The 27,483-nt window shown below is 37.0% G+C and overlaps 1 protein-coding gene and 1 pseudogene across 1 annotated transcript; one reads left to right on the forward strand and one right to left on the reverse strand.

Annotated features, from left to right (window-relative positions):
* Positions 1 to 18,618, reverse strand: part of LOC143452745 (G1/S-specific cyclin-E1-like) — a 225,882-nt pseudogene extending 207,264 nt beyond the window's left edge.
* Positions 18,619 to 24,788: 6,170 nt separating this feature from the next.
* LOC143452989 (G1/S-specific cyclin-E1-like) lies at positions 24,789 to 25,688 on the forward strand. The gene is made up of 3 exons (XM_076954164.1): positions 24,789 to 25,040; positions 25,304 to 25,435; positions 25,539 to 25,688. Exons 1-3 carry the CDS (start codon positions 24,789 to 24,791, stop codon positions 25,686 to 25,688), a joined length of 534 nt encoding a protein of 177 aa, XP_076810279.1.
* The last annotated feature ends 1,795 nt before the right edge of the window (positions 25,689 to 27,483 follow it).

Genomic DNA, 27,483 nt, shown 5'->3' on the forward strand with positions numbered 1-27,483 from the left:
ATGTGATTGTGATTAACGTAATTGTGCAAACGTAACTGCAACTAAATTACACCCAAAAATCCTGTGTTTGTGACTTTTTTTGAAACTCTCTTAGTCATATATTAATATTTTCTACCACCTCGCTGTGGGAAAATATTTGAATTAAGGCCAATTCTTTGTATTTTCCAACAATTTTGCGTACGTTTGGATGAGAACAAAGCTTTCTTGCTGCATCTGTTTTGAATAGCTCTGTCTTTTCCGTTCACAGCTAATGACTTGATAGATGAAATGATGATATGTGATGTTCATCATTGATCAAAGTATTGCTTAATAAGAAAATAAATGTTGGCTACAAACCCCATTTTACAACCCCGTCTTGTTGGTTCGAAACTTTGCAGTTAAATTTGCGTGAATTCTCGCTCAATTCAAAAAGACTAGCAAATGGTATCTGGAAGTACAGTACTGAAATGTTATTCTGTAATTCTGTTAACTCTGTGTGGCAATTGGTAGTTGGAAATAGCAAAGGTTACCATGGGTAGCAAAATACTAATCCTATTTAGCAAATTGCTACACTCAGTAGCCATCTGTTAACTCTATGTAGCAAATGGTAACTGAAATTATGGCAAATATAAACCCTAAATAGCAAAAGATTACATATGGTAGCCAAATGGCAATCCTTTCATTGACGCCGCAACAATTACACTTTGTATTGGTTTTAACGTCTTTACCTTTAAAAATAATTATGATTTCGTGAAAAGTTTAACTCTCCGGGTTAATTGCCAATTGTAATGTATGTCCGGAGTGATTTAGTCTTTCAAGTCATGATATGATGTTGTGATGTTCATCATTGATCAAATGAATGAATTTAACGGAGACCCAGGTTCACTTATTACGTAATAATGCCGAGTTCGAATAGACCGATAATTTAATTAATTTATCGAAATCCGTAAAACGAAATACGTTGACAGATTTTGTCTTGTAACTTCTTTATGGTTTTGGAAGGCGTTTTGCGTTATGGAAGGTACTCATCTGGCAATCCGGTTTTCCTATGTCCGTAGTGATTTAATTCTTTAAGTCTTTGCAACTTGAAACTTATGGAGTAATTTCACCAACCTAATTCGCGCAATTAACTGGCCGATAACATCACTGGCCGATAACATCGAGTTCAGTTCGACTCATAAAACGTATGGCGCGCGCAGTGACGGCAACAACAAACAGTTGCTGTACCTGGGGGTTGTCACATAAGAGCCAATGCTGGCGGGAACGGGGAAAAATAAAACATTTCCAGGATGGATAACGAAGGAATGAGTTAAGGGTGACCTAAATTATACATCACATTAAAGAGTGTTGCGAAACGGGGCTGTTAAAATTGTTGAATCTTTTTAGATCTTTATCCTTTTTTTAGTTAAATAAAGCCTTTAAACGTGGGTCTCCGATCTTTTGCTTATTACAGCACGTTTGTTTGTGCACTTTTTGTCATCGTTACGATGCCACAGGTATATAGACACTTAAACCATCTAAATTTAAATAAAATTGAACAACAGCAACTTTTCTTTTTATAACAGCAGGGAGATGATAAAAGTGACCCAGCAACAGAACAAATTGACGGGTTCAAGAATAAGGATTATGGACAAGCGCAGTCGGAAATCACAAAATCGTGATCTTCTAATACTGGATTAAATAAGAAGAAAAAGTGTCCGTAAGTTCTACTATAATTTCGACCAGCTTTCAAGTATGAATGGAAGATAATTTAAAATACCTTCAGCTTTTCAATGCTGTTTTTGATTTCTATGTGTAAAAGAAAACAAAAGCCAAACATGTCCGAGAATAATGACATAATGGTGTTAGTAATTGTTCTAGATACTGTGGTGTCATGAATTCTAACATATCGCGCCACTGCAAAGTCGTGAACGATAAAAAAAATAATGGGAAAGGTGATTTCAAGTGCGAACTTTGCAAAAAGTTCCTGACTTCTTGGAATGGCCTCGTGAGACACCTACGTGGCAAGCTTCACGCTGATCAGCCCAAGGCAATGGAGATGGCTGATTCTACGGATCGCCGCCGGAAAAACGTCCCAATCGTAAGTTTTGGTAAATACACACAGTACAAACGGACTGTGCAGTAGAAAAAACTCATGCATTGTTAGAGAACGCAGCGTTAGAGAATAAGAAAAAGGATTATAAACATATTGGATGAATATTTATATTAACTGCTGTTTAATATTCTAAAATCTAAAAGAACCTATATTCTTTAGATGCGTTAAAATGTTTAAGTATTACTGTAAAAAAAAGCATTGAAGTGTATTCCTTTATATGCATAGGCTTTGTGGTGCAGTATTGTTTGAGATATGGCAACGAACTATGTGTGTTTTATAGCGATTACATGACATTGTTTATCGAGGCAGTATGTGTAAATAGGATGTAATCATAACAGCGTGTATTTAATTCGATCACGGTGTTTCGCATTTTCAGGTAGTAGGGCTCGAACGTAACGACCTTTCAGGTACTGGCGCAAGTCTTTTAATTGGCCTTTGTTGTACCTGGTCACCGAGTAAGAAACTTTTTGGCATAACCTAGAATCCTAGATCATCTGATTAGAAACAGGTAATTCCTTTTTCATCTTCGTCCACATCTATCTCATGACTTAACACAATTTTAGGTAACGAGGGTCAGCAAGATACTGCCAGAAGATGATAGGTGTGTGTTAAGTTAAAGTTGACATGATAAGGCTTTAGAATTTAGGTAGTAGGCCTATAGTCATATAGTTCGTAGATTAAATAAATCTTTCAGGGAGCGTTTGAATTCTTCTTCGAAGACGTCACCTCATCAATGGAAGCACGTATTCACGAATTGCAGAATGAGAGGAAACGCAAGATTTGCCTCGGTCTACCACAAGTTTGTGATTTCAAAACGTTGGAGTCCATTAACCTGGAGACATATAAAGAGAAACATTTACAGGTTAGGACGTTCTGGTAATTGTGATTAATTTTGACATAAAACTTTTTTTGTACATACTACAGATACAATCTACTATAAAATATACTCATAGAATGTATATGTACAAAGTCTTAGCAAATTTAGTTGTATTTAAAAATAAAAAAGAGACCATCTAGCTGTATTTAAAAAAATACAAAATGAAAATAAGAGTCCGTCAACATTCATATTTTTTTGAATTTATTACACTAACCAAATTAAATGCATTGATGTATGGTACCAGTTGTTTGTTATCGTCATCAAACAAAATAACATCCGGTATCTGATATCTTACACATATAATTTTTCCACGGTAAAAGAATTCAATTCAATCTATGCCTTTCTATGGGATGAAATTACAGGTTATTTCATGCATTAAAAGGGAGTTCTTGTGTAGGCAAAATATAATTCAATCTTTGATTTCTTATTTGATTTGATTTGTTTAATGATTCTTTGATTTTTGTTTTTAAAAGTAAACTTGCCGTGTAACAAATGAGAAAAGTGTCTTTTTTGTGCACTTTCAATGTGCACACCACTAAAATTTATGGGATTTTATTTAATTATTATTTATCAATGTGCTTTAATGCAGTCACTAGTTACTACACTGCTAGAATGTAATCCACTTGTCCAAGACTTATCCTCACTGGGCATTTCCTTTCTCTTGGTTTTGTGCCGGTGTTAACATAAAATAGACATAAATATAAATAGCGGAAATGTTTCGTCGGTGCTAGGTTGTCGTTATTTCATAAACCAGATGAAAATGCAACGCGTGCGAAGTCAGCTTAGAGAAGCGATGAGATCCGGCTTTATTAAAAGGCTAAGCTAGGCTACTAACTACAATTTGATGGCACTATTCCAGAAATAGTTTTGCTGGCTTTCTTGTATTTAACGATGTTCAATTATTTGCTTATTTTTTTTTTTTGCAAAACTGGTAGGACTGTGATTGTTTTCGTGCAATAATGAAGTGTACGTATTTTTCTGATAGAATGGAAGACTGGATGGCCAATGAAGGAATTGAAGGCAAGCGACTAGGTGCACATTCAGGTTTTGCAGCCTAACTTTTCTGCATGTAGGTTAATGGTAGTTTTGTTAAACTTTTGTATAATATGTTTGTTGTATAATGTTTTTCACATGAATTAATGAAATTGAAGGAATTAAAGTGAAATAATCCATTCTTCGATTGTAAAATATTAACATGTCATTTTTCAGAAAACCGATTTTTAAGCCGTAAAATGTTGGCTAAATGTTGTCACTTCTTTACTACATAATACTGTAGATACCACAATTCATTTTCCATCTTAATATACAGTGTCTAGAATAGACTAAGGTTAAGCAATATATTATAATATATATTATTATACAATATAATTATATTATTTTCTCGATTATTTAGAAGAGTTTGACTTCTGGAAAATAACTTTTTTCATTACAGAAGTTGTTTGAGATTAGGGGTTTTTGTGATATCACTGATTAAGATTATTACGTATGATTTTGGCTGTTTGGTGTTACTACCTCTTATGTTATATAGGCCTACCATATTTTCATCGCCTAAAAAGAGGCCAATTTCGCCAGCTACTACAATGCAAATAGAGTTTTACGTTTAAAGAATTTATAACATGTTTTTGGATAACTATACGCATATGCACAAGTAATGCATTCAGGTTAAAAATCATTACGTCCTTTTCTGAAACAAGGATACTTTTGCCACAGTTCATCAGAAAACACAATATATTTCTTTGGCGTTATTGCTTAGCTTTATTTAGCTTTTATGGTTGTCTAAATCAAAACAATGATAACAAAAATGGTTAGACCTCAATCTGTCGCCGAAATGTCACTTGACTTAGGCCTCATGCCAAAAAGTCGGGATCACGTAAATTGACCGTGAAAAAAATCACTGGCGACAATTGGTCGTGGTCAACTGGCTATCAAACGCTATGCTTTTATTTTTTACGCATATTAACATTGTTGTTTATTCAAATTATATGATTAAAGTAATAATATGAATTAAGGTCAGTTGGTTCTAGGTAAATTTACGTCACGGTCAGTTGTGACGGACAGTTGTCCTCGCGTTTGTTTAGTTTATTCGCGGTAAATTTCCCACGTTTAATTGTCGTTTAACCCTAAAAGTCACATAAAAATATAATTGTGTTGAAAATATAAGCAGGAAAGCAAAAAATGTAAAAAAGAGGACATTTTGACGTTTTCAGTAGCATGTAGGCCTACTTTGAGCAAAAATCATTTTTCTTGAGAAAGAGGATATATGGTAGCCCTAAGTAACACGAATGGTAGGCTAGGTGTGCCACAAGGCATTTTGCGTTAGTAGCAATATTGAAAACTCATATGAGAACTCACACTGGTGAGTGAACTTATCGACATTTATCCAAATTGGCAGTTTGCAAACTACAGGGAACATTTTTGATTTTCGTTTTTATTTGTGACAGTCACTGCTTTTTTTACTCTGTAATTAATTTTGCAAACAATTATTGATAGTGAATATTTTTATTAAAAGAGTTACCCATTATATGAGTTTACTCCTATCAATAAAACCTTCAAATATTTTAAGTTCTTTTCAGAAAATAGGTTATAAGTTTGTATAATAACAAGTAATAACGCAATGGATCGTCAAGTAGTTGGTATGCCAGTTGACGTTTTGTTAAAATCAATCAGTGATGGGATTTCAAAAGACTTTTTCAACAAAGAAGGACAAGAAAAGAAATTTTCCTGCAAATTTTGTGATAAATCATTCAAATGCAAAAGCAACTTGAAACAACATTTAAGAACTCACACAGGTGAGCGACCTTATCAATGCGATGTGTGCGACAAGTCATTTACCCAAAGCAGCAGTTTGAAAGCTCATGTAAGAACTCATGCTGGAGAGCGTAATTATCACTGCAAGTTTTGTGAAAAGTTATTTACTCAAAGCCAACATTTAAAAACTCATATGCGAATGCACACAGGTGAACGACCATATCAATGCCAGGTGTGCCTCAAGACATTTACCACAGGTGGAAGTTTGCAAGCTCATATGAGAATGCACACTGGTGAGAAACCTTATCAGTGCCAAGTTTGTGTCAAGTCATTTACCAGAAGTGGAAATTTGAAAACTCATATGCGAATGCACACTGGTGAACGACCTTATCAATGCCACGTGTGTTACAAGTCATTTTTAGATGGTAGTCATTTAAAAGCTCATATGAGAATCCACACTGGTGAGCGACCTTATCATTGTCAGGTTTGCCTCAAGTCATTTACCACAAGCAACCATTTAAAAGCTCATATGAGAATCCACACTGGTGAGAAACCTTATCATTGTCAAGTTTGTCTCAAGTCATTTACAAGCAACATTTTAAAAGCTCATATGAGAATCCACACTGGTGAGCGACCTTATCATTGTCAAGTTTGCCTCAAGTCATTTACCACAAGCAACAATTTAAAAGCTCATATGAGAATCCACACTGGTGAGCGACCTTATAATTGTCAAGTTTGCCTCAAGTCATTTACCACAAGCAACCATTTAAAAGCTCATATGAGAATCCACACTGGTGAGCGACCTTATCATTGTCAAGTTTGCCTCAAGTCATTTACAAGCAACAATTTAAAAGCTCATATGAGAATCCACACTGGTGAGCGACCTTATCATTGTCAAGTTTGCCTCAAGTCATTTACCACAAGCAACAATTTAAAAGTTCATATGAGAATCCACACTGGTGATAAACCTTATCAGTGCCAAATTTGTGTCAAGTCATTTAACCAAAGCCAACATTTAAAAGCTCATATCAAAATCCACAATGGAGATTGATCTTTTTATTGCCAAGTGTGTCAACATTCCTTTTCCTAAAAGAAAAATTTGCGGAGTCATGAAACTATTGACACTGTAAAACTACATTGACAATGTTTAATGACAGATGCATTAAACAAATATTAAACCTCCTATTGAGGAGATCTAAATATTTTGAAGTGGTCTTTGGACAAAACTTAGCATCAAAAAACATTTACAAACCATTCATCCAGATGCTGCATCCTTTTGTTTGTGTTTTATTTGTTCACTTTTACATGTTATATCAATGACTCTGTTGTATTTATGAAATATAAAATTGCACCATATGGTTGTGTTGGGCAAACAGCTTGTTTTTTCAGGAAGTTTATCAACGCAAGGTGCCCTAAAATTCGTATGATAAAATTCATATCATAACTCACACTGAAGAGAAACGTTATCAATGCCTAGTGCAGGGGTGGCCAAACTGCGGCTCTTTAATGAATTTGCATTGTTGATTTAGACATCCATTTTTCCGGTCTAGACGAGTTAATTGATCAGATTATGAAACAATGCGTTCTACCACAAGCAGTAACAGTCGACTGATTGTTAGTAATAATCAAACTACACTCCGAAGAAAAAATTATTGTGATGAAGTGTGCTAACCTGTACACTGTAGTTAAGTAAACCGTCAGATTTAAGCTGCATGTCAGGGCTGAACTAGTTTTCAGTGTGGGTTACGGTTATATCAATAATTGCAAAAGGAGTTTATCCAAGAAATGTTGTTGGGGAATTATTGCAAAAAGAGAAAGTTTGAAGAGGAGAATAGAACTTTTAAAACGGAATGGGAGGAAGAATTTGTATACACTGAATTTGAGCTAAACTTGTGTGTCTTATCTATCATGCTTCGCTCAACCATTACAAAAAATGACGCAGATGAGTCGAAATTCAAAAAATAGACTAGTCTGGCTTCATCTTGCGGTTCTTTACCTAAAACACTTTTTTAATCAAAATAATTGCAATACGTTTCTTTACTATACACATAATTAAAATTGCAAAAGTTAAACGCTGTGCAATACAATAGCCTTTTGCGAGTTGCCCAGTTAAATTTCTAACTTGGAGTAGTGATTTGTAAGTTAATCTGAAAATGTCTAAAAAATGCATAACCATTTTCCAGATACCATACTTTTTGGCAATTTGATAGCCGTATACATTGCGAGTTACAATTGGTAATTTTTATTTCGTGCAATTTGATACCTGCAACGTTGCGAGATACATTTGGTAATAGTTACTTCGTGCAATTTTTCACTCGTATAAGTTGTATATGTCGTATAAGTGTCACTACTATGAATGTAACTTTGAACCGCCTTGCATTGTCTTGCAGATCCTTATTCTCAGTTGCTCGCCGCATCAGCGTCTGGTCTCGGAATGGCCCCTATGCAGATAGGAAAATGCAATTCTTTGCTTAATATGACCAACAACCGCGTTTGTTGGCAGTTCTGCTAATCAGAGTATTGGCTTGCTATTTATTGCAATGTGGACTTATTTTTAACGAAATATAAGCCCAAGTAACGCTGTACTTATTGTTAATGTTTTTATTAGCAAGAACGGCTCCCAACAATAACGTAGTGACAAGTAATTGCGTGCCGATGCGATTGTTGTAGCTTGCTTCTGCTTAATTCATCGACTTTACCATATCAAGTTGTGTAAAAGGAAGCATTTACTGTGAAGAACCGCGGTTTATGAAGCCACTCAAAATTTTGCTACTCGAAACAATTGCAGTGTTTTGGGGCGCGTTTAGACGTTTCCTATGGAACGCCAACGCCGCAAAAATAGCAAAGAGTTAAATTGAATCGCAAGTATGCAATTTATGTTTTGTTTTCATAATTTGATTGCAAGGTTTCCAAACGTAACTTTATAGATTCAAATCACGAAACAACAAGCCAAACGTCAAAACCGGCATTCAAACGGTCTTTTCTGTGATTGCTGTTGCACGATTCATATGGAAATTTTCAAAATGGTTTCGCAACTATCACAATTACATCGCAGTTTTATACGTGAATCGACAAATGTATGGATGGTTCGGTTTGGTGACACTTAATCACCGACACATAATCACTAGGACATTTAAGACATTTATCCAAAATAAGCTTATTTGCAAACGGTAATCGAGCTTGCGCAGATATCATGCGTTCTTGAAGTCGACAATACTAATGAGTCAAGGTATTATATATTGCTGAATTTCCCGTCTTTGATTGTTGTCACTGTAAACGGAGCCCATTTAATTAAGACTTTTTTAATTCCGTTTCCACTTGGTTTATTAGTTATTTTGGTTTAGTTCCAACTTCAGTACTACATTGTTTGTTTCATTATTTTTCAAGGATCGTCCGATTAATCTTATGTGTAAGGCGTCGTCGTCAAGCATCGAGCCATCAACTTACGGTATGTCGTCACCTTCGAGTGACGTCAACGATAAAGGTAAAATTAAATAAATAACATCACTTTTCGTTACAATACAGTGTGTCATTGCCTCTGCATTATAGGCCTATACTATAGGGCCTATAGGCTATACTTGGTTATTTAGAAATTATTATCTACCATTTGTCATAAAGTCTTGTTTGTTAACCATAAATAAAAATCAGCAAAACGTATATCTTAAACCGACAATGACAAACACAGTTGTGGTAGGACAAAGTGTTAGTTAAACAAAATAAAATGCATATTTCCGTCCCTGGAGCAAATTATTTTTGTTATTATTTCATTTGAAATTCACCGTCAGCAGCTTGTTTTCGACAGGATTTGTTTAGTTAAAGTGATGAATTAATCGGAAATATTAATTACGGATTAAAAGCATAAAAGTTCACGAATGTGAACTTAAAACCGGATTTTGATGTCAGGAATAAAACGCCGGATCTCAGATAGAACCAGGCTTGTTTTTCATCTCCCATTATAATACTGGTGTGGTCAAAAACGCGAAATCCTTCATGAATTTTAATGTTGAATAAGCCATTCTGTCACGATACCGCGTGTGAATCCAGTGAGATAAAGCCAGAAGTTGAGCACCTGGTCATTTTGCCGACTATTATGCTCAAGCGCGCCATCTTGGGATAAGATTTATTTCCCCTGTACGTTATAATTTATCTCCCGTATGGCTTCATCGTTGACGAAGCATGATGTATGTAATGCGAAATTATATCAGAATTGCATATGGCGAAATGGCATAAATTTCTATCTGTACACAATGCTAGATGGAATTCAAAAGCCATTTATGCTATGATTGCCTACTTCCTCATCCCTAGATGGAGATTAACTCTGGAGATATCATGCTCATTCATTGCAAATGCGTGGCAGGAAGCCTTGTTTTCTAACAAAAGGTTTAAAGATGGAATATATCGAAGAATATTTGATGCTATCTTTGAGCTCGAATGTCCTGCAGCCTTAAAGTGCCTTAAAACCCATTGGAATTTGGATACGTCCGGTGTAGATGACCCACGGCCACGCACTAACATAATTGCAGAAAGGGGAGTAAAATTGATGGAAGAACTTTACCAGAAGTGCAAAAAGGACAAATATTTGAACATTAAATTTGTAGCAAAAAATAAGTTATGAATTGTAATTTTTTTTTACATTTGGACCAATTTCAAAAATTAAAATCAGTTTGTTCGGGATATTTTTTACGATTTGAACGAAATAATTATAATTTTCTAAATTTATACCAAAATGTTTATTGATTGCTGCTACAGGAAAAAAAAATATTTCCTAGTCATAACCCTAGCCTACACACAAGACCAAACGGTATTGAAAATATTTGAAAATATCGACCTTCGCATACAGTTGTTCTTGCAATCATTTGATGACATATGGGCACCACAATTAAACTTATTTCGTACACTTTAGTAAAAGTCACCGATTTTTTGCTTTCAATTTATACAAAGGCCCATCGTTTGCGATTGTGTCATCAAGCGTACGTGATAGCAAACGCAGTGGCGATCACATCAAAATGCCATTTTAATACACCATGTTAAAATCATCTATACTGAATATTTTTGAATGATCTCCAGGTATCCCTGATTTACCGCTGTTAAATTGTTAATAAAACATGTATCCATACCTTTTGTTAAGTTTATCTGCTATTTTTTTTATAGTTTCCCGTCAATCGCGACCTTTCTAGCGTGGATCACCTTGTATCCAACATGTATGGGGAAAGAAAAGTTCAAGAACAAGTCGCTGTTGATTACAGCAGAGTGAACTCTGTCGTTTAAAAGTAACCGTTGTTTTAGTTCCTACGTCATTTAATTATTATTACACCGTAGCAAAGTTTCGTTTTGTAGATCCGTATAGTTCTGTGTTGCGTTTTTTTATGTTATACTTTGTTATTGTAACACATATTTTTGTACTGCCGTGTATAAACTGTACCACTGCCGCTTATCGCTAAGAACGCATGACGACTTTTGATCGAACATGTTATCTTGTTGTGCGCATGCTCACGCCTAATCCAATTAACCAGCTAACACTTCAGCTGCAGAACTATAGCCATGAACTATTGATTAATCATTCTTTTGTTTATTATCGTAATCATTTCTTGCTGCAAAAACGCCAGAGCTCTCATTGGCGCGCTGCGGACCATTTTTCTATACCGTTTTTTTAACGTGCTTGTGGCAGAAAGACGGCAAACAAACTACCTTATTTATGTCATTAAGATCAATTTTCTTAACAACTTGACATCAGCACACTTCGGGCGTAGTGAGCTATGTATAGATGACATATCCTTATGGGTTCATCTTTGACGAAGCATGATGTATGTAATGCGAAGTTATATCAGAATTGAGCAGTATGTTATAAGCCCTACAACACGTTGCTCGTGTATTGTACTTATGCTTCTGCTGCTACTTATTTTGCTGGGGTGATTTGCAACCGATGTTAAATCAGAATCGAGATCATAAATGCATTTTCATTGAAAGTTTTGTCCTTTATTGTCCTTAAAATGAAAGGTAAACGACAGAATATTAAACGTTTCTGATAGTTTTAGTGTATGCTGTTTTGAGATGCGAAGATCAGAGCTACTTTACCTTACTTTCAAATAGTTTTGAATATGGGTTAGTGAAAGTTTGGAGTTTAAAAGCAACGTTGTGCAAAGCAAGATGAGTCAAATCTGGAAAGCACAATTAGACAGAAGTTTTTTGAATTTTTAAGATCGTTAATTTGAAAAAAACTAAATCTTTACTACGCATTTCAGCTCAAGGTCATTTCCAGTAGCAAATGGTTTTATGCGAATATCTCTTAACCCTATTCTAACTAGGCTTGGCTTCTCCCGAACACTTTCATAGCAAAACGTGGCGTACAGTTGCATTGTTTGTTGTAAAAATTTGAAATTTGGTGAAAACTTTTCCTAAAAAATATTCAGCTATCTGTCAACGTTTGTTTGATAAAGTTGGATTTTGTAATTTTTAAGATATTGCGATATATCATAATTCTCCTCTGCTTTCCGCATTGAAGCATATTACCCATTTACGCATTCATGACTCGACTAACTATTTTCTTTCGTTCTCTTCTCGCGGTCAGCTGGTTTTCTGCACCGGGTGGACGCGGCTTAACAAGAAGAGTTTCTAGAAATGTGTCACTTTTAGAAATACTTAATTTACACTAAATTCACTTTCTTTAGTTTTACAATTATGATGTATACAGGAAGCCAGATGATTTTTCTACTAACCTGTCAAAATCCGATCAGTTTACGACGTATAGTTTTCTAGTAATTAACGATTGAAAAGGTGTGTGCGGAGTCGGCCACACCTAGTTTTTTAGTAAATTCGCGAGTCTGGTTAGGATAGGGTTAACGTGTGTACCTGCTTCGCCACAAAGTATACAGTTCTGGTTACTCTATGTAAAATTTTATTTGATTTCAGGTTCATACAGAACTAAGACGAAGCCACCGCTCTGGAATGAAGCCGTTTTGTTTTTGAATGATACTGTTGTTTCGCGTTTTTATGAAAATAAATACATATAGGCAATGATACCGCACTGAATTGTGAGTGTTGTTTTAAGTGTCTCAGCAAAACATACTAAAAGTCGAGAAAAAAGATTATTTTATGTCATCTTGCCCTCAGAGTATTGAAGCCCCTGTGTTTCTGTTTCTATACCTCTGTTCCTCACATTATTCAGCTTCTATTTTATAGGGATTTTAACGAGTTTTTAACTCTGCCATTTGTTGTCAGGATAAGGAGCAGAGTTAAAATTAACTGATTAAGAAATGCGTAAAATATTTCTTAAGTGTAAGTGTTTATTAAATCTATTATTTCGTGTAATTTTAGTTAACGCGGCTAAGAGTATGTTCAATTCGTTGCATACATAAATGAAATGATGGTCACCTAAGCCAAAATAAGACATTGTACGGAAATTTACAATACATTTTACTGTTTGAATGGAAATATTTTTTCATGTTTGTATATTTAAAAAAAGAAAATTCCGAAGAACTTTAAGGATGCAAAATAACAACTTGCATAAACAACAACTGGCCATACAACTGGCCAGTGGTTAGTGAATTCAAACCATAGGTATTAATTGGGTCGTCGTGAGGCAAGTTAAACAGAAATCTTTGAAAAGTGGAGACATGTACATAATGGGTTCGCTTATGCTCCAGTTAAGTCATTGTATAAAATTACATTTCTCATGACTTTTATTTGATGATCAATATTTGTGAGAAATGAGAATAATGAGAACGATGGTCTGATTCATTGCTTTTGACTGAGTGAGGTCATACCCAGCTTTTGTTTCGTTATAAAACTTGGACATTTTGATTCAATTTAATTAGTCAAACTCATTTCAAAGACCCTGACTCTCTGTGGGAAACCTTTCCGTTTGACTAAAGGGCTCACAAGGTAGCAAAGTTCATTAGTTTAATCTAGTTTTTATCTACCACAGGGTTCGATTTCCGCGGTGCAACGTAATTGTGCAAACAAACTGTAACTAAATTACACCCATAAGTCCAGTGTTTGTGACTTTTCTGAAAACTCCCTTAGTCAAATATTAAAATTTTGTCCCATCTCGCTGTGTGAAGAAAATTTGAATAAGGGCCAATTCTTTGTATTGGCGTATAATTTTGCGAAAGTTTGTTAATTTCGACAAGACGTGTTGGCTTTTCAATGTGTGCTTTACCCTTGACAAGCATAAAAATTTCATTACATTGTTTCTATAAGGCAACATGCGTTTGTGACATTGTAGCCTGTGTTGAGTAACAGTTTTATTTTTTTAAACGATATTAAAAGTCGAACATAAGAGAAAAAATACATTTTAGGGGTTATACACAGAAAATAAGTAAAATTCGGTAGTTTTAAGTCAGCGATGTTTGTTTCAATGGTGTAGGCATTGTTAAATTAATCGTAATAGACAAAAATACACAAATATTTATTTTGAATTATATGATGATTACGTAAAGTTTAGGATTTAACCTTTTTTCAGATTTGGGGAATCCCAAAATCCAGCTAAAGTGATCTTCTGAAGTCAAAGGCAGTATATATATAAATTACACATTTTATGAGTAAGTTTAATCTGGATTAAACTGGATTTAAAATTTAATCTGGAAGTAGCCAAATGTAATCTATAAATAGCAAAATGTTACCGTGGGTATCCAAATACTAATCCTATTTAGCAAATATTGTTACTCGCAGACTATATGGTTTAATGACGTCGCTGCCTTTACTTTTGCATACTGGGGGGGGGGGGGGGGGGAGACTTGTTCTGATAAGAGCTGTTTTCCTCCACAATTGACCAAACTTCAGACCATTCATCAAACATGGGTGGCAAATGCCCTAATGCCGGTAAGTTAAGTTTGATAAACAAAGCACAAATGATACTCCTTCTACTTTGCGTCTTATTGGCATATTTTCAAAGTAAGCACACCAGCCAAGCGGTGGAATAATTTCACGCGATGAAAATAAACTGTGAGGCTACAACAGAAAAGAAAATGTTTACACAGTTAAGAAAATATAAATACCGAGCTAGTAAGACACATTTGGTGAAAAAAGTTATTCTGATGCCTTGTATATTTCTTCTAAGCGACCCCGAAAATGTTAATGCTTTGTAATTGTAGAGTCATGGCCTAAACGCTCAACTGTTGTCAAATGTATCGAAAACTACAATCGAAAATGGTAATAACAATACAAAATTACATTTTACTTAAAATTACGCCTTGACTTCATTGTAAGAGTTGAAAGAGGAGAAAGTAGATTTAGGAGAAGATTTTGGAAATACAGTACAGTACATACACTTGACGCTAGGACACGGGAGAGTATTCACAAAAACCAAATGTAGACTTTTCTGTTTAAAGTCGGCTGAACGAAAGAAAACGTTGCAAACAAAAACATATCAAAACGAACGAGGTGCGATTATTTTCGAAAACAAAATCATCTCTAAACAATGTACTGTATTCCAGTCGAGCACGCGTTCGCGCACACAAACAAACAAACAAACGAAAAATTTTCTAACAAGTAAATAATCTCTTCATAGGAGCATGCATGAGGTTTTCACGGCTCAGTACCGAAGCTGATGCACCCTTATCCCCATACCTGGGTGGGAGTCGGTGATGGGTGGGGGGCATCTAAAATTTTTTTCATGCGTTAAAAAACATAGCAGCATGGAGTATTGGGTGGCTCTTAAAAGGTAGGAACAAATTATTATCTATAACGATTTAACGAAAAATACAGACACAGAAAGAAAATGAAAAGAAATATCTGTAAAACGAATGCCGCGATTTGGGTAGAAACGCATTTAAGACCGACGCACAGCCGAAGGACTTTCTCAAAGGACGTTCAGAATAGAGCCGTATTAAGGTTTTATCGTAACTGTAAAACGGAAATTCATTTTGAATGACCACACGATTTATATGTACAAAAGGGATAAAATTTCGGAAATTTATTTCAAAACAACCACGCAGTCTTATTAACTAAAGCAAGCAAAAATTCATAAGCAAAAAAGGAAGAAAACAGATAGAGATATATTTATAACCATAAAACGTTTAATGGACGTATTCCGTGTAAATGTAGCTTACTTCTAAACCCTCATATTTGAGGCTGCCGTTGCTAGACGGACTGTAAGATACAGTGTTTAAAAGCTGCATACTATGTAACAACTCTCGGCAACGTTGCTGTAATGCTAACTGTCTCTGTTGCTCCGTCACTTTCTCCAACTGGTTATTTGCTGCCTCTCCCTGTAACTTGAGGATGTGCTGGCGAGCCATGTTCAAGATGACGACTTTGGTAGCCCGTTCTTGGTGCATGAGGTCAGGTACGCTATTCTGTAGCCCGAGGACGGAAGTGCGCAATCTTTCTCTCCTCTGCTTCTCTTTGAAGTTTTGAACTGCTCTGTTTGTTTTTTCGTCTGAGGCAGAGGACGTACTCGACTCTCCACTCAAGGCTCTCTTCTTCGGAGATGGGGCGTCGCCATTTAATCTTCCCGGACTACTGGTTGGAGTCTCATAGGCGGCGAGAACAGAAGCAATCTTCGATTTACTTATCTTCTCTGAAGCTTTCCTCTTTTCGATAAACGAGGAGTTACTGCCCTTCGTCAACTGAATAATCTCAAGCAATTTAACATCTCCCAGTTCAGGTTTGATCACTTCGCGATTTTGTTTGATTCCAGTGTTGTTTACCATGGAAACCCCTTCCAGTGAAAGGCATCTTCTCTTTGCTCCAACTGTGACAGCTTTAGCTCCGTTTGGAGTCGTGTTATCTTTTTTGCTCCCGGATGTCGTGATGCTCATTAGGCTGGAAGGAGCTGCTAATTTAATGAGATGAGCGACGTTGTTGGCAGAAATCTCATCTTTTACTATGTTCTTCTCTGCCGGGCTTGTCCACCTTGGTTTCAATGTTTCATCGTTCTTCTTTAGCGATTGCGTCTGGATTAGGTTGGTCGTAAAAAGCTCTAACTGCCTCTGGCCGCCGCTTTCCCTGGGACACGATCGTTCAGGCCATAGTTTCCGTCCTAGAAAGAAAACGCCGTGGGTCGTAGGGATGTTCGGTGTCGATTTTGGGGTATTTTTCTTTTCCACCGTGACTACGTCGATTTCTTGCTCTGTAATTTGAAAAAATGAAAAAGTTAAAAAGTGTAATGTCCTCATTAAAATTTTACCGCAACTAATACGTATAGCAGCGCACAACAATTGGTAAATGTGCGCTAAATTCGCTGTTAAGGAAGGTCAAGCGACTGCAATGCTGACCACAAGACCGATATTTTCACTCGGTCATGTTGACAGTTAACACTTGTTTATTCCTTGCGAATTATCATAGTTTGCCGTTGGTTTTTATGGTGCTACTGTGGACCGTTAAAAGTTTAGAGCGCTGCACCTACGAAGTGACAGTGCAAGTCAATCGACTTCACTTTAGACCGCACAGGTATAAATACATAAAATCTTTATCGCATTCATTATGGTGTTGTATTTCTTGTCTTCCGCAAACTAGAACACCGAGTGCGCCAGGGTTAGTTGGACACCTTATGGCAAGCGGGGCATTACACGGTTGCAAGTCCAGTTAATCAATAAATTACATTGTCTTATTCCGACTGGTAGTATACGTGTTATGTGGACGGATTTTGGTCGAGGCGTCGCACAGATATTTCGGTGGTATTTGGTACTGGTGTACGCGAAACCTGGTGTCGTGTCTGCACGTGTCCCCAACCCATCGGTGAAACGATATGCATAAACCTAACAAGCGTACAGCGCAAGTATGCGAGTATTATATATTATATATTACTTTATATTACTATTATATTACTATATTACAAGTATGCTCTATATTCGTGCGAAACGTCGAACAGGCTGCTTAGGTAATTTGTCCGCAAACGGTTAACCCTTTTCCGACTATGCTTTAGGTGGCATTCCGATTGACATCGACATACTGCGAACGCATAGGCGAAAATTGCCTGAGCGTAAGAACGCAATTCTAAACGAATTACGATGACGTAAGACGACTCACGGCGGCAATCGAACGCTTAATGCTTATTTACTGTCCTTAAAGCGAAAAAGAGTTCCACGTGAAAGCCAAGTCAACTTGATAATTTGCGTTTAAAGGAAAATTATAGCAATTGCAAGGAGAAATGTTAAACTTGTTAAAAACTGCTTTTATGCTTTTAGCCTAGCTTGCTGTATTGCTTCCTATTATATTACTTTTGGTTTGGTAAAACAAAGCCCTGCCCTGTTGGATTGAGCAAACAAGCAACCTGGTCGTACTCATAGATATAGATGTCTAAAACGTTATATCTGCACACTTCTCGCGCAGAAGTTCGAGCTTGTAAAACATGATGCGACGTGGCGGAAATATACGACAAAAAAGGCATGAAAATTTCAAAGCGTGTCAGTGTGACTGTGAACGAGAAAAACAGTACGTTTGCAATGAAAATTACATTCCGTTAAAGGTGATATGATTTCTTCCTCCGTGCAAGCTCCATCGGTGACGTAGGCAAAGTCTGTTAACTTCGTGGGATAGATTTCCTGTAGAGACACAAAAGTTTAGCAAAGACCAATATTTAGAAATCATTTCTCCTAAATACTGGTTACCTGCGTGAATATAGGTTCTTCAAATAAATTTTATTCAAAAAAATGACAAACTTACTTCTAATTTCGCGGCGATAAATAAGGCAGTGACACCGACAAGCTGTAACCTCGTTTTGTGAATGTTAGTTATGTTGTAAAGATATCGATCAATGTAGTCGATCGCTAAATAAAACGTCTCCCGGTGTAAAGTATGCACCTCTGATACCTGCAGAGAGACACACCAGTGTTAGGCAAGATACTTTCCATTATCTGGCTTTGCCCTTAGAGTTTAGAAGTTGAGTTGCTACCTCCATTAACCAATCTAGCAGGATGGTGCGCATTAGAGGTTGCAGACAACGGCGACCGAAACAACCAAAACCATAGCATCTCATAACGAAATCCAATAAATGTCACAAAATGTACATGGCTCTAACATTCCTTACCTTTTCAAGTTTAAATATTTGTCCTGAAATGTTGTACGAATTCGCAATGTGTGCATAACCATGGTTGCTAACTTTTGCTTGCAATCTTGTCAATGAACGATTTATCTTACAAACTATTACACAGCACAAAAATTTATGCTCGCAACTATTGGTTGTCCTAATCCCTTAAAAATACGTCACAGGTAAACACAACAGAAAGACGTCAAAAAGTTTCTTTGCTCTAAAAAATACGACTACAAATAAATGTGCCTGACTCTGCAGTTTCTTTGCTTTGTTGACCACAGCTTTTCGTGTTCCCTACTTCTGGTTGTTATTTTACTGCTTTTTAAAGAAAATCACAAAAACACTGCTTTCGATGACCACATTGACGCGGTACTCTTAGAAAACCCATTTAAAAAAACTGCCACTCCACAGCTAATTACCATCTCACAGTCTCTCGAATACCTATAAAACGTGGAAACGTGGTGGATACAACAGACCTAGCTCCCCGGGACTCGACACTCGACAGTCCGATGTGGCTACGTTGGTATGAAGCCAGCCTGTTGAAGCAAGACCGCCTTTCTTTTTTTTCAATGCAAATGTCATTTACACAGTGGATTAGAATCGGATTTAGCCAAACGATTTATCGAAAATTAAGTTAGACAACTAAATGCATATATATTGCACTAATATAAGTATTTTTTTTCTCGTACGCGCATTTCCTAGTTTCAGACAAAAATGACAGGAAAGCGAAAACAATACGTCCACTGATAAACCCAAACACAGGCGCCATATGAACTGAAATGGTACCAAGCGCACAAACATTTATTGCTTGCTAGCTATGACAAATGACTTAACGCCGTTTTGTAACAAAGGGTAAACCAGTAAGTAGGCCGTCCCAATGCAAGGTTCTGCTTTGCGCATTAGCAGAACGCCAGCAGTTTTTCGGTGTCTACAAAGACCTTGATGAAATATGTGGAAGTTCAGCCATTGTGGAATCAAAACAGTTAAAACTACAACTAGCAGTTAAAACGAAAACTAATACGCCGTATATTTTCGACGGCATATTTGCCAAAGGCCGGTTTTCCCGCATAGTCTAGTACAGTTTTGTTCAAATGATTTCTGCCATGATCCACCATAACCAAACCTGACAACATGATGATCCACTAAATATGAATAGAAATTATATTGGACATGCTTTAATTTTTATGGTGCTTTATTCATGAAAATGTACCCTACAACATATTAATAACTTTGTAATAGTCAAAAGTAAAAGGTGCTACAGCTGCAAGATTATTTCAGTGAGAAAAATAATGAGTTGGTTTAGATCCCACAATAGCATCGAATCGGGGCTTTGTGTCACCTACTGATATCCTCATAAGCTCATGAAGATGAGCATTTGTGAGCCTCGTTCTATGCTTGTTTTTTACAAAATTCATTGACGAAAACAACGACTCACAAAGGTACGTGGAAGCGAAGCAAGTAAGGATCCTTTAACCAGCCTTGTTATAACTGGGTACCTTTCCAAGGTTACAAGTGATAACCAAAACACATTTGGATTTGCGATACAAATCTCATTTTTACTGCTTCAACAATGCATTCTTTAACGACTTCAGCATCAGTGTATGTCATCATCCGCTTGCCCAGAATGTGACTGATGCTGAGTGTTGCTTCTGTGGCTTTTGATTGCTCAGACACAAATGTTGAGAGGCATTGTTTCTGAGAGCTGGCAGACTCATCTAAACAAGCAACTTTTGTTTTCTGGCCAATGAGCGAGGCTTGTATTTCTTATTAAAATGTTTATGATGAGTAAAGAAATGTCGTTTGATGTTTTGACTCTTTATCATGCTTAGAGTGCAGTCACACAATAAACATTTAGGTTTATTGCTTGGGTTGAGCACAAACAAGTAATCTTCAGTCCATTCACTATTGAATTGTCTGTTTTCTGAATCAATTTTGCGCTTCTTACTGGCCATGTGGATAATAGCTCTGATGATGCGAGAAAGAGAACAGAATGGCAGCCGACCAGAATCAGAATAGAACCAGAATAAACGCAATTCTGCATTTGCACAGACCACATTGCACACGTAATAGTTTCGTCACAGACACCATTAAGTTCGCACACCAGCATTGTATTAATAACAATGACAGCAGCGAGCAAGATCGACAAAAGTAGCTTACTGAGTGCAGAGAATTTAGTACGGAAAGAAATAAAAAGGTTCCAGGTCAATTCAGCCCACGGAAGATCCAACCCCGGACGATTCAACCCACGGAAGATTCATCACAGGACGATTCAACTCCGGACGATTCAACCCACGGACGATTCAACCCGCGGACATTTCAACCCGCGGACGATTAACCCACGGACCTTTCAACCGACAGACGATTCAACCCACGGACGATTCAACCCGCGGACGATTCAACCCACGGACCTTTCAACCCACGGACGATTCAACCAAGGACTATTCAACCCGCCGACGATTCAACCCACGGACGATTCAACCCCGGACGATTCAACACAGGATGATTCAACCCACGAACCTTTCAACCCACGGACGATTCAACACACGGACGATTCAACCCCGGACGATTCAACCCAGGACGATTCACGGCAAGGAACAAAACTTCCATGTTTGGATTCAAATGCCTCGCTTTTGTTACGTTGATCGCAGGTTTTTTTTTTTTTTGGTAATCCCGCCGTTTCTTCCCGATTGTGCAATGAGTAACCAGCGTACTGTTTGCTAATCTTACAGAGTTAATAAGCGTCAAATAAGCGTATTGTGGGAAACCAACAAACCGTGTATGCTATGGTCAGAAACGAACAGACCGTTGTCGTGAAGGGTTATCTTGAATGATCTCCTCGACTACAACGAGTCGATAAGAGTTTACAAAAATCGAAAGGGGACAAAACCTATGAAAAAAGTTGAAACTTGGCATGACTTTATTAATTGTATCGTTTCTACTTTTGTTTCTTGTGGAAAAGCATAAACTAAAAAAGGATAAAATAAATTAACATCTTTTTAATTTGGTCTTAATGATTGGCTATATTTCTAAGGACTACGGTTATTATTACTTTTAATAGTTTTTGAGAATAGGATGTTTTTGGGACGAGTTTCACCATAAACTTACTTCGACAAAAAACGTTTATGTACATTTTATAAAAAGTTTCATGCAAAAACGTTTACAAATATTTATTTTCATTTGCTAGAATTTACTGAAATTTAGACACGGTATAATAAATTAATAATACTGTTGTAAAAACTATTCCCGAATACAGTGAATAATAACATTATATATCAACGATATTCCTTTCATTGTTTTCGCCGAATTTACTTCGTGTATGGACCTATAGCTATTTAAGTAAAGTTCAGTTTTAAAGTTCTTGCTATACGCGAGGTAACTTGCACTACGCGATAGCTATCATACATATTTCACCAAAAGTAGGTCACCCGAATCGTGGTCGAAAGATGGTTAATAACGCAAGTTAAGATTAACTTTGTATATGACACGACACGACAATGTTGGGTAGTTAGAAAATGACGGAAATCGATATATTTATTTAATAAACAAAATAACTGAAGCACAGTCCGAAACGAGACAACTATGTCATATAAGATAACATTGTGACCAAAGCTGACAGTCTGCTGAAAAAACATAAATTTAGCAAAAATATATTAGTTATTTTGTGTTGTCGATATTAATACCATGTGTAAAATGCTGTGTCAGTGTGAGTAGCCTATATATGAGTAGGCCCACGCAATTTGATTCCATTGATTTAGACTTGGCTACTTGACCTGAAGTATTATGTTGTATATATCTCAGCGAGGAAAATAACATACCTGTGCCGAATGTAATGCTGCGTCAGTTGCGTAATGCAGTTCATTTTACTTTCCCAGCTAATTATTCAATATTTACCAAAAAAATTAGCGTTACAAGCCATTGGCAAGTAAGATTATACTTTATATCAAAATCAACTAATATCGAATGAGGCAAAAACTTGATAAAAAATTATCCCTTTCAAAGTAAAACATAGGAGGTCACGCCATATTGTATTTAAAATGACGTTATGACAACGCAAATTAAATTGTTTTGCCTTTTAATAAGTTGTCCATAATGATAGGAATGCGAATTTTAAAAGCTTTACTTTGAAGTTTTTCTTTACCACCGGGTTCGATTTCCGCGGCGCAACATAATTGTGCAAACGTTACTGTGTACCTAAACTACACCCATAAATCCAGTGTTTGTGACTTTTAATAAAACTCCCTTAGTCATAGAATAATGTTTTCTTTCACCTCGCTGTGTGAAAAACTTGAATTAGGGCCAATTTTTTGTATTCTTTGTGCGCTTTGTTTATTCCAAGGTTTTTGAGATTGTCAAATTCCACTCTGGCAAACGCAATTGCGTCGTCTGGTAACTTATAAAAAATGTATATGCTTATTATTAATAAATGCTTAGTATTTTTGACTGTTTTTGGAAATTATTTGAGAGGCCGCACTGGGATTTGCTGTCAACTTTCGCGAAACCTTGGCTACTAAGTTTCGAATCACAAATTCTCCTGTAGCGGCCGTTGGATACTTACTGGTTTGTCGCTGGTTGGCGCCCTCGTGATGTTCCCAGCACGTGTGTATTTTCGCATTGCTCGTTCACTTTACCTGCCCATTCGGTTTTGCACTGCCTGCGCGCAGGACATCAGTTTGAGTAAAGTCTAAAATTAAGATTGCCGTGTGCTTTTCTTTTAATATATGAGTGAAGGTATCAACCAACTGAGATAGCAACCTTCTGAGTAAAGGATTCAGCATCGTAACAACGCAGCATCTCGCAACATCGCAACAACAACCTACCTTCGCCATATATTCTGGTGACCTCCGACTACAACTCTGAAGACATGTCTTACCTACAACCCATGCAAGGTTTGTTCATCGATCTTTTAACTGCAAGCCACCGCGGAACGATATGGTGTTGTTGAAACTTTGTTTGACCCCGGATGCGAGGGTGGCGGAGAAACAGCATGCTGAACAGTGCACGACGCGTGGAAGGTCATTCGAGAGTCCTGCGCGGTGTTCCAACACTCAGTGGTGAATCTGTGTTTGCGTTTTGTTTATTTATTTAAGCTTTATTTAAGCGTTTCCATTTGTTGTGTATTTTTTTACGCCTACCAAGGGTAACTTGAGTATTACACCAAAGATTATTGCCCAGTTGTCATTTTGTCGTGCTTATCAAGGGCTTATTATAACCTTTGATACGATCTGGTGTTACGTATAATAGCGTTCTATTGCCGATTGTGTTATCATACTAACCTTAATGGCCCTAATTGCCATGCTTTTAACGGCACTAATTGCCATGATTTTACCGGGCTTAATTGCCATGCTCTCTGACGGCGAACTCCTGTCGTGGAGAATTATTCCTTTGCGTTCTTTTGTTATGGTGTACACTGTACACATAGTGGCTGTTTTTGGGAAGGTGACGACCTTCCCGCTGCTGGCGCCACTGCCATACTCACAATTGTTCCTTTTGCACGATAGGTTGACACAGTGGCGCTGAGATAATCCCAAATTTGTAAAATATGAGTTGTGCTTGTTAGATCTCAGTTTTGTTTTATTAGTTCGCATTATGTTTTATCCTCATCGCTTTCCGTCTTCTTATTTTCTTGCCGGGAAGGAAAGATGTATGTAGCGGCCGTTGGATACTTACTGGTTTGTCGCTGGTTGGCGCTCTCGTGATGTTCCCAGCACGTGTGTATTTTCGCATTGCTCGTTCACTTTACCTGCCCATTCGGTTTTGCATTGCCTGCGCGCAGGACATCAGTTTGAGTAAAGTCTTAAATTAAGATTGCCGTGTGCTTTTCTTTTAATATATGAGTGAAGGTATCAACCAACTGAGATAGCAACCTTCTGAGCAAAGGAGTCAGCATCGTAACAGCAACGACAACCTACCTTCGCCATACTCCAACTGTTCAATAGAAAAGTCAAGTGCATTAGATGCTAGACGGTCTTATTTCGTTAGACTGGTTTGTTCACCTTGTACTATCCCATATAAGCCTTTTCCAAAATTTTCCGCGTAAAGGAAATGAACGTAAAGTTCGTACGAAACAAACAATGCTACATGCGGGTAGAAACATTCCAAAAATACTTTTGATACAGATGCCAGCACATATGTTCATATCTATTGCTAGACCTTCAGAAACTATTCAAGTGTTGCACAAGAAAACACAGCAACTACTTACTCTCTCAAGAGATGGTTGCCTGAAAGAATTACTTTCTTTACTCTGTACATTGGATAACGAGAGTTTTCAGTTTCCATCCGGTTTCTTGGCTGTGTCCTCCTTGTACCATTTTTCATCGCAGGAGCTCGCCACCCAAGTTTCAGGCTTTCAGTTCAAAGACATCGCCGCTGTAAGTGATTCTATAAGCCTTGGGATAATTCTAGTATAAGAGTTTTATAGAAGTTAGGTAATACTAGAAGTGTTATCAGCAATGTCTAATGTATTTACGGAATTTTACCTAATTTTGAGTTTATTGCTTTAAACTTCGGTTTTCCGGTGTTTGTCGGATTATTTATATCATTTATTTTTAAGGCATTAGGTGCGCTATATAGTTGTTTCTGTTAATATTGCCTGATTTTTGCGTGTTTTTATTTGAACCGTTTATGCGTTTAGTGTGTCAACTGGATGGCGCCGTTTGCGATAACAGTCCGACACATCGGTCTTCAACCTATGAAACAATTCCGCAGGGTGGCAGCAAGTGACGTACACAATATTCAAACTCACGCGAATAACATTGACACCTTGGTAAGTTAGCGGTAAACAATTCGGCTGATTTTGAACTGCTTTTACTAAATGTATGTTTTGCTTGTATGGCTCATCGTGGTTAAAGTTGGAATTGAATTTGTAGGATATTGCCATGGAAAATCGCAGCCGTGTCCAGACACAATTGGCTACCTGCCAATCCCCGACTGAAGTGGGTGGTTTCATGACACCTCCTAAGAGCAGTCAGAAACAGTCCATAGCGACGACGCCGCTGCCGGGACTCTGCAGCACTTAAAGACAATGGAATGCGCACAAGCATAGTCGTATTTGTAAACCTCAAATAGCACCACGCGTGAGCAGTTTGTTTTTCTCCTTTTCGTCACTCGGTGCCGCTGCTGAGAGAAGGCACATATACGAAGACGGCGGATCGAAAACACTTAGGCGTGTCTTAAAGTTTTTAGATACGGCGTTACACGTTGCAATATAGGACAATTACTCTCTGTGACGCAATAATAATCCTACGATTATCTCCACTGTGATGTAATATACCGTGCTTGTTAGACAACATAATAATTAGCGCAATGCACGATATTTTTCCAATTTTTATTTCCTTTTTGCCCATTTTATTCTATTACCTTTGCCATCTAGGGCTGGTGCCTTCATCTTTTTGGTGCATGGGTGAAATATTTTAAAATCAAATCGAAAATTTTTTTTTGAGTCGAAAGAAATGCTTTTTTTATAAGTTTTTGGTGAGGAAGTTTCTCGCAAGGTGCCAAACTCCCTTATTATCTAGAGCGGGAGTGTTCAAATGGCGGATCTCGATACGGATCCGGATCTTTTAAACTTTTTGTGTGGATCTTCCAATTAAGTCTTGAAACAATCTTACAGCTGTAGCACACTTCACTTTTGACTTTTACAAAGTTATAAATAAGTTGTAAGCCCTACAATGTAGGGTACATTTACATAAATAAAGCACCATGATCAAAATTAAAGTCTAATATGTTTACTATTCGTATTTAGAGGGTCATCATGTTGCCAGGTTTGACTGTGGTGGATCATGGCAGAAATCATTTGAACACCCCTGAATTCCAGAGTCTAGACTCTAGCACTAGAAGGACTGGACGCGTCATTTGACCCATTTTCAACATTTGTGCGTCCTTAACTTTTACCAACTGCACAGTACAGCGGCAATATTTTGTGACTTTTCCTACAATAGTGTTATGTAAGTAACTTATGAATTTCAAGTTTCTATTTTATTTATATACAAAATTACAGTGATCACTACCTAGAAGGACCACAAGCGTCAATTGACGCTTTATGACAATTCTGTACTTAAACAAGTAAATTGAAATGTCACAACGCGTCAATTATTAATTATCAGCCAATTGTTATTCCTTCAATTGACTCATTGTGACTTCTTATTGGGTTTGAAGACAAAATGCAACACACGAATATCACCTTGGATTTCTAGAGTCAGTAAAGGAAATACACTATAGCATTGAGTTTTTGCCTTGGTAAACTAGTTCAAGGTAAATGTTGTGAAAACCTTAGCTTACCCTTATCTATTGTGGTAGTTTAGTAGTAACTTTACTAAAGGGAAGTGTTTGATGTTTATCTAAATTTTCTTGAGTTTTTCATCGGAGTCAGTATCATAGTAGGCTACTTCTGAAAACAAAAACATTTACAAAATGTCTAGGCAAAGATTTACAGCAATGCGTGGATTAGAAAAGTTGCAAAATCTTCTGTCAGACTGCTCTGATGACGAGGATTCTGACATTGAAATCGACGCAACAGTAAATGCTGCAATAGCCAGTGTTCAGCAGGCAAGTGAATCTGAATCGTCAGATTAGAGCGAAGACAAGTCTGATGTACTAAAATGAGTTTTTACATGAAGTTATTTAGAGCAAGTTTCCAAATATCAAACGGCATTTAAAATGTTATCCATAACCTACCTACCTATCCCGACCTTATCAATGCCAAGTTTGTCTCATGCATAACATGCGTTTGTGGCATATTAGCCTGTGACTGTGTTGACTCACGTTTTACCAAATGCCTTTTGTAAAATTGGGTGAAAAGTTAAACAAAGCTTT

The sequence above is a fragment of the Clavelina lepadiformis genome, chromosome 1 (assembly GCF_947623445.1).
Source record: "Clavelina lepadiformis chromosome 1, kaClaLepa1.1, whole genome shotgun sequence".
In the NCBI taxonomy this organism is placed as follows: Eukaryota; Metazoa; Chordata; class Ascidiacea; order Aplousobranchia; family Clavelinidae; genus Clavelina; species Clavelina lepadiformis.